At 54.0% G+C, this 7,746-nt stretch overlaps 3 protein-coding genes across 5 annotated transcripts; 2 read left to right on the top strand and 1 right to left on the bottom strand.

Moving 5' to 3' along the window:
• Positions 1 to 8: 8 nt before the first annotated feature.
• KVP18_004966 (uncharacterized protein) lies at positions 9 to 1,127 on the top strand (the record flags this gene model as incomplete). Of its 2 annotated transcripts, none has more annotated exons than XM_067958090.1 (1): positions 9 to 1,127. In XM_067958090.1, the coding sequence occupies one exon, from the start codon at positions 9 to 11 to the stop codon at positions 1,125 to 1,127; it is 1,119 nt and encodes a 372-aa protein (XP_067813733.1). The 2 variants fall into 2 exon arrangements, with proteins under 2 accessions (XP_067813733.1, XP_067813732.1); XM_067958089.1 differs by having other exon boundaries at positions 42 to 1,127.
• Positions 1,128 to 1,463: 336 nt separating this feature from the next.
• On the top strand, positions 1,464 to 2,410 carry KVP18_005064 (uncharacterized protein; the record flags this gene model as incomplete). Its single annotated transcript, XM_067949407.1, has 3 exons — positions 1,464 to 1,617; positions 1,645 to 1,833; positions 1,860 to 2,410. 3 exons carry the CDS (start codon positions 1,464 to 1,466, stop codon positions 2,408 to 2,410), a joined length of 894 nt encoding a protein of 297 aa, XP_067813736.1.
• A 12-nt stretch (positions 2,411 to 2,422) lies between these two features.
• On the bottom strand, positions 2,423 to 7,746 carry KVP18_004967 (uncharacterized protein; the record flags this gene model as incomplete). 2 transcript variants are annotated; one of them, XM_067958092.1, is made up of 1 exon in its annotated part: positions 2,423 to 7,746. In XM_067958092.1, a coding segment is annotated over one exon (5,324 nt), but the record flags the coding sequence as incomplete, so codon positions are not given. The 2 variants fall into 2 exon arrangements, with proteins under 2 accessions (XP_067813735.1, XP_067813734.1); XM_067958091.1 differs by having other exon boundaries at positions 2,423 to 7,654.

Genomic DNA, 7,746 nt, shown 5'->3' with positions numbered 1-7,746 from the left:
AAGCCAAGATGCCCGAGATGTACCATTCCTCTGCCATAGGTATGAACCCGGAGCTGTTGGAGAAAGAGTTTGCCACCGACGATTTCTGTCGCGTGCTGAACGACTTGCAGTACGTATTTACTATGTCCTACGACTTCTATGGTGCCTGGTCCAAGACTACAGGTCACAATGCTCCTATGTACAACGACCCAGCCAACCCTGCCATGATCGACCGCTTCAGCGTCGCCGAATCCATGGATGTCTTCCTGGGCCTCTGGAACCAGAAGTGCAAAGCAACGTACGGGCCCATCGAGCATAAGGTGGTCATGGGAGTGGCTGCGTACGGCCGATCGTGGACTGGCGCTACCACCAGCGAGAAGAAGCCGGGTCTCCCTGGTCTTTACACAGATGTCACTGGCAGCACCCTCGACGGCCCGGGCAGCATAACAGACGCTGCCGGTATCGGCTATGGCGCTATGGACTTCTGGGATATCAAGACGAACTACATCGGCAACCCCGGAGTCAAACGCTACTGGGATGATGTAGCTCAGGTCCCCTATCTGATTGGCGAAAGGGACGACAAGGTGTGTTGTCTCGCCACAGAGCACGGTAACTCCTCTGTTCTCTGCGCTTCCGCTGACTGTAAGCGTCCTGGTCCGTTCTATATCTCCTATGACGACGAGGAGTCCATCAAGATCAAGTCCCAGTATGCGAAATCCAAGGGATTCGCGGGTCTTATGTTCTGGGAGGGCTCTGGAGACAGGGAGTGGGACCTCCTTAACGCCGTTTATGAAGGCTGGGGCAGCAGTAAGCGTGTATCCAACAAGTACCGCCCGGTCGACACGGTTCCTGAGTTCTGTGGGCCCGAAGATGAGATCATTGATGGTCTCCCTCAGGGCACCGGTTGCTACCTCCATGACAGCTGGTATGGTGACTTCAAGTGCGCCGACCTGGCCAATAGCTTCGACACCAGCTTCACACGCCTTTCGTATAAGGACAAGGGATCATGCTGCCAGGAGGTCGGTAACCGAACTGGAGGATTCGGCACGAAGGAACAGATCAAGGACGCCCTCAAAGCCGGGAGCGTGGGCTCCATTCTCTGCCCTGCTTCCATCGGTAGTGGTTCTGGGTCCTACTGCCAGGCTTAGAGGCTTTTTCGGATAGGATTTTATATATGTTGCTAAATAATTTTCTGCTGAATAAGCTTTTGCTGGCCAAACGAACAATTTTCTGAACAAGAAAAAATAGGACAGTGAAATCAGACCCTGAATGTGAGCAGGGTTCGGCACTGACGGGCGTCACTAAGTTTTGGTGCAGGTTTCCAGGCAGGGCGGCAGTCGCAGCAGAGAGAGTGTGGCCCCAAGTCACCTTGATGTATTATCGACCACAGTTCTCTCTTCCGCAGTAGCGCAATCGTCGACGCCACATTAGCGATTTGGACTTGTGCATTTAAGTGGCTACTTGGGCGTGACTGATTCTTTCAGATGGTTGAGAAGTCGTGGGAGGAGTACTTGCCAGTTTTGTACGTCTTCATGATTTTTCACGTCCACTGTGGACTTCTATTGGCAGTGTACGTGTTGCCTGGGCTGCAGGTTGACGTTACCTTGCCACACCTGAACATCCGAAAGATGCTCATCAGTGGGTTGCCCTGCAGCCGATACACAGCGTTCGGGTGGTCGCTGGCAGCATGCGCATGTGTCGCACTGTTCTTCCGCTCTTTCTGGGAGGTGTACACCACGCCTCCAGGTAGAATTCCACCTACGAAGGAGTGGGTGACTCAGCCCAACTTGGAGCGGATACATGAACGGTCTGCCGACGGTGACTTGAGAATCTGCAAGCATGAGGGCATCTACAGTAGGAGACGGTGTGATGTCAAACAGAGCCGGACCGAGCACACTACTGCCACAATATCGCCACGAACGTCCTAAAATTAGATCACTATTGTCCCTGGGTGCTCAATGCTGTCGGCTTCTACAACTACAAGGCCTTCGTTCTAACGTTGGCTTACGCGACCCTCTCGTTAGTTTTGGTGGTGGGGAACGGGCGCGTTGCGCATCAGTCAGGGCTTCTGTTAAGCCGCATTCTGGAGATCTCGGCCCAGGAGCCTGCTTGCCGCGCCTTGACCATCCTGGCCGTGGTTCAATCGCTGTTCCTACTGTCCATCATTGGAGGATTTCTGGGGTTCCATGTCTACTTGATTTCGCGAAATCTGACGACGATAGGTGAGCGCGTCCCTGTCATTTCATCAGAATGCATGAAGGGAGGCGCATCGCGGTACGACAGAGGTTTCATTGGGAACTGGGCAGCCGTGTTCGGTCCCCATCCCAGCCGCTGGCTCATTCCCACGTTCTCAGCTGTAGGCGACGGGCTACACTTTGCGGTCGGTTCGGAGACATTGAAGTCGGGCAGGAGTCAGAGCTCCCGTGCATAATAGAAACATGTCTTAAGCCAACAAATCTTGCTCCTCTTCTTCTTGCTGCACACCAACATCGGTAAATTGGAGGAAGTGCCCTGCTCGGTGGACTTCGTGGTAGAACTCCTTAGGAATGTCCACGCGCAGGTTGTACTTCATTGCTGCAGAGTGCTTCACGCCCACGAAGTTATAGTTCCACACTTCGTCATCCGGAACCAAAATGAAGCCGAGGAACACGTCGGACAACAGCATCTGAGCCTTTTCGAAGTGGCTTGAGGCCATTCCCTGAGCGTCTCCAACAACTTCTCCTTGCTGCTTGCCCCACTGGTAGCCTTGCGCCGTGAGCTTGTAGGCAGTGAGTGAGCAAGACCCAGGAGTGAAGGCGCAGTTTATAACGGCGGCGGTGTTCAAATCCCAGGTTCTGTGCTCGCTAATCATGCGGCTGGTGATGATGCAGTCCGCGGGGCTCAGCTGTCTAGTTTCCCCTGGAGACGTGTGGATCCACCCAAGGGGTTCTAGGCCATTGAGGGACTCATGGCTGGGCAGCTGATCTGGGAAGGTCACAGAATGGTGGCTCGCTACCTGGGGCGCCATGACCAAGCACCTGATCTCCTTTACCTGAGGGTTTTCGGGGGGGCTGCAGCCGAACAAATATGCCCCAATCTGCGTGCGTAGGTCGGATACGCATATGAACCGCTTCAGCACATTCTTGGGCATGACGTAGGTAAACCCGTCTTCGCGGATCTCGTCGGAGTTGACGTAGATGTGCTGCGTCCGCAAGTGCAAAGAGCTTGCGCTGAGAGCCCGAGTCCGCCAGTCAGTTTTACTGTTGAACATCATCTGCTCATGAGGGGACTGAGTTGTAACGATGATTTCGTCACCATGAACGTTGGTCGTGCGGGTGGTCACGGAGGTAGCCTGGGCGGTGTCCTTCGATTGCGCTTCGACCTCGGCGATTTGCTGTCGCTGAATGCTGGGAGGGGAGATGTCGCTGCCGATGATGATGTCGCGAATCTCGGACTGGGTCAGACTGGCCACATTGACATTGTTCTTCTTACCGTAGTCGGCCAGGATCAGGTCCTTCAGCGATACTTCCACCTTGATCCATTCGTCGTCCGTCAATGTGGGCCAGGTGTGATGGGACTTTGTAACCACTGTTTTGTTGGGCTTCAGAATAACCTTCGCTCTGTCGCAATCGACGTGTATCGAGCGTAGGCCTAGAATAAGCCTGGAAAACGCAATGAAGGGCGATATCGACTTCAGCCACTCGTCGTATAAGTTGAACAGCAGCATTTCTGGCTGCGTCGCCTTGAGGATCAAATCACCAAACTTCTCCATCTTCATGATGGACTGGAAGGGCAGGGTGAGCTCCGTGCCCTTGATAACGATGTTTGGAAAGTCCAGCAAATGCACCTCCAGAGGATCTAGCATGCCTTTGCGGGTTACGATAACCTGCTTCGGCTGCTCCTCCACAGGCAGCGACCGGATCAAGGCAGCCACCTCCTCTGCGGTCTTCCACTTCGCTAGTTGTGAGAGGCGCTTCTGACCAGCCCAGACTGAGGTGTGGATGATCTTCAAGAAGAGTTGACCGGTTTTCGGGTTCAGGATGAAGATTGCACCGTTAGCGGGCTTAGTCGTCAGATTGCCCTCGAAGGTACGGTGAATCGTAACGCGATACACGTTAGTGTCGTCGACGATCCAAATGTTCTGATTGCTGAACAGCTCACCGTAGTTTTGGCTGTTGAGGTAAGGCTCAGTCGGCTCAGACGAGTAAAGTTGCAGGCCCTTGCGAATACGCTCTCGCAGAACGAACAAGGCCGGATTGGCCTGCATGATTTTGTTCATCGCGCGCTGGAGCAAGGGCTTGGACCCTGGGAACCAATTTCCGAAGCCCGAGTGGAGATTGTAGCATAGGTCGATGCCCAGTAGGCACCCTGTAGGCGACGGGTAGATTGACATGTTATCGCTGGTGTAGTCAAGGAATTTCGCTCGGCAGTAGCGTTCGATGTCGTGAGAATCGAAATCGCCCCAACGCAGCTGAACATCCACCCAGTACTTGGAATTGGAAGTTCCGTCGAACTGGTCTCGGGCTTCACCAAGCAGCGACGGACGGGCCACGTTCCACTTGTAGGTGGCGAACAGCAGTATGTCTGCGCAGGAAGAGTTCATCTTGTAGGACTTTCTCGGATGTATCGTTTCCTTTTGAACCATCTCCACGTCCAGGGCGTCAAGCTCCATGTCGAAAACCTGACAGAGGTCCATCACCACGGACTCGTGCACCTTCTGCCACAAGTGAGCTCTAAAGATTTGAATCAGGCTTATCTTCAGCGTTGGGATCTTCCCATGCATAAAAATGCCCGTCAAGTCCAGCTGCACTTGGAACCCCACATACACATTGGCGCGGTTGACTGTCGGAGACCACCAGAGTGTGAATCGGCGGTTGGGGATCTGGTTGAGTCCGGAACGCTGCGCGTTGGTGAGCTTTTTGTACTTCATGGACTCCTCGAATCCGCTCGCCTTCTCCCAGAAGAGTCCCTCCCAGGTCGGGAAATAGGTGCCCTTGAACAGCGTGTGCTCCAGAATAGCTTCGACACCGCCCAGAGCCTGGATCATGTCCGTTCGGTAGTTGTTGAGGTTCCAGAGCTTCCCGTCGTGCCGTTGGTGAGTCCACCAGAAGGGGTTGTTCCGTAGGATCTGGTGCTGCTTGAAGTGCTGCCGCACGCGCCAGCCTTTGTCGTAGGCCAATGTGTGTCGGTCCTTCTGGAACAATGTATTGATCCTCGGCACCCCTCTGTCCCAGGAATCTTCCAGGTCCTCGAGAGTAAGGCGGCGGTTCTGAGTGCTGGCCTCTTTGTGTTTCAATGCGTACTCAGCCCATACGCGTTGGCTGTCCAGAATTTCGGACTCCCAGGTCTGAACGTACCTGTAGAGGTTGGGAATGAGTTGGTCCGTCTCGTGGCTCATTCCGGCTCGAAAGTGAGTGACGCCAGTGTCGGTTTGTCGCGAGTACTGCATATCGCTCTGTGGGATGAGTATGTGCCCCATAGACAGCATACCCAGTCCTCCCAGCTCCTTAGGAGTGTAGAACACGCAAGGTGGGAAGCGTGAGGGCATTTTAGAGTTGAGGCCAATCTTAATCCTGGTCTGGATCTTGTTCTCGCACTTCACCAGAAGGTCAAGCAGCTGTTCTGTGTAGATGGCGGCCTCTCTGTAGTACGTCAGCAGCCCAATCAAAGTCGTGTTCCACTTGTTTGAGATCTTTGTGAAGGTGGTGGAACCAGAAGACATCAGAATCTGCCGAATCCGGTTCTCGAATTTCTTCATGCCGAAATCGTCAACCCTAAGGAAAGCTTGCGCGGTGATTTCCTTTGTCGATTCATTGAACAGCTTCCAAACTCCTTCCCGCTGGCTGAACTTTTCATGGTACGTACGCCGCTTCGGCAGAATGCGTACCTCGAACCCGCTCATGGAAAACAGCAGATTGGGGTTGTCCTGGGAGTAGACCGAGGCGAAGGAATTGTCCCACTCCAGCGACGTCACAGAGCGTGGCAGACGATTCTGAATCTCCCAGAATGCTGCGCGGCCTAGGTTGACGTCGTGCTTCATCCGGCGCATCCGACAGTCCCGGGGCCAACATTTCTTGTTGTTGTATCCCACCACATTTTCGTTGTTAGGGTCGGGGTTCTCAGTAAGGTAGCGTTGCACTAGTTGGCGGGCTTCCTGCTTTGTGAATTTGAAGAGCATCCAGAAGCGGTCGATGTAGCGGCAGTACAGCCGGATAGGATGCCCGGTTTCTGTCACCACGTCAGGAGAAGACGTGAACTGATTGGGCATGCTCGGTGGCCCCGCCAACTCAGAAGCTCTCGTCAAACCGAGCATCAGAAGGTCCAGCACGAGGCCGTAGAACTGAAAGACGAAGGACGAGAACTGCAGCCCCCGAATCAGCCCGTAGTGGTTGATGTGGTTCATATCCTTGTAGGAGATGTTGACGTTGTTCTTCGCGGTGATGTAGTCCGCGATGTTATGATCCACGATCAGTCTCAACAGGCGATTCAGCAAGGTCATATCGATCTTCTCGTAGACCTTTTCGAACTTGGATTCCAGAAGTACCAGACACTGCCCATCGTCAGTCTCCCACACCTCGTGAAGGTTGTTGATTCCTTGACACCAGCGGTAGACGAGCACAGGAGGCGGCTCGGAGTCCGCAGGCTTCACCCAGTTGGGGAACAGGCTGCGAGTATCGCTCTCGTACCAGAGGTACTGGTCAAGAAACGCGTCCGTGATCTTCTCAAGAGGGTCAATCTCGTATACGGGTATCAGATGGGAGTACAGGTCCATAAATTCCAACGTGGTTTCCTTGAACGATCGCTGAGTCAGAAGATGTCGTTTGACCCTCGTCAGAGTCTCATGCGGATTGTCGTACGCCTGCTCAATGAGTCCGAGTTCTTCCCGCTGCAGCTGGTTCAGTCGCGTCTTGACGTTGTAGGTCTCTTTCAAACGCTCCAGAGCAAGAATAAGCAGCTTGGCATCATGTTTGTAGTTCAGAGGAGGGAAGGGCATGTGACAAAACTTGCGAGCTTCCAACCAATGCACGGTCGTAGTGTATATCGCAACCGCCTCCTCACCCGATACGTAGGGTCCGTCCTTCAGGTAGGCATGCTGCCTTTCCTGCTCCGCCTTCAGCCACAGACGGGTGAGTCTGCCGAGGTTCTTCTTGCACACAGTTTTGTCCACGGTCGCGCCACGCCGGATGCGTTCACGGTTATAGTACGCTGCGTTGGTCCACCAGTCAGCTTTGAGTTTGACGTAGCGCAAAATCATGCTCTCTACAGGGGCAGGCATCCCAGGCACCTTCCATGGAATGTTCGCCTTCCAGCAACGCCATGCTTCGCTGAGGTGCTGAGCGATAGTTCGTGACTTATTGGCCTTTGCGGACTCGGGCATCATGTCGATGATGTCGTGCATCACAGCAGCCCGAAGCTCCAGGTCGAAATAGGACTCCACTCTTTGCTTGGTGACGGTCTTTGCGACGCCCTTGGAGACGCGCCCCTCAAATTGCTTCGCGAGCAGATTTCCTAGCCAACGCTCCAATAGCGGAATGACTCCTCTGAGGAAGAACACCCATACTCGCCATCCAGGGGCCCAGAAACCACATCCCGGTCCTTTGCCTACCGGACCAGTGTTGAACCGGTAGTAGATCAGGTGTTTCAGATCCTTGCAGGTTCGGACTTGGCGCATGAGTCGGTATTTATAGCGGTACATGCCAGTAAGTTGCCCAACATGCGCGAACACGTACTGAAGGCCATCGGCTAGCTGGAACGCGTCCACGTTTCCTAGGCGGTACTGTACGTTGG

The sequence above is a fragment of a genome, assembly GCF_019968955.1.
Source record: "MAG: Porospora cf. gigantea A chromosome Unknown PgA_NODE_1124_length_7746_cov_741.516, whole genome shotgun sequence".
In the NCBI taxonomy this organism is placed as follows: Eukaryota; Apicomplexa; class Conoidasida; order Eugregarinorida; family Porosporidae; genus Porospora; species Porospora cf. gigantea A.
The sequence above is the reverse complement of the archived record's forward strand: the minus strand, read 5'-3'. Positions and strand labels throughout refer to the sequence as shown.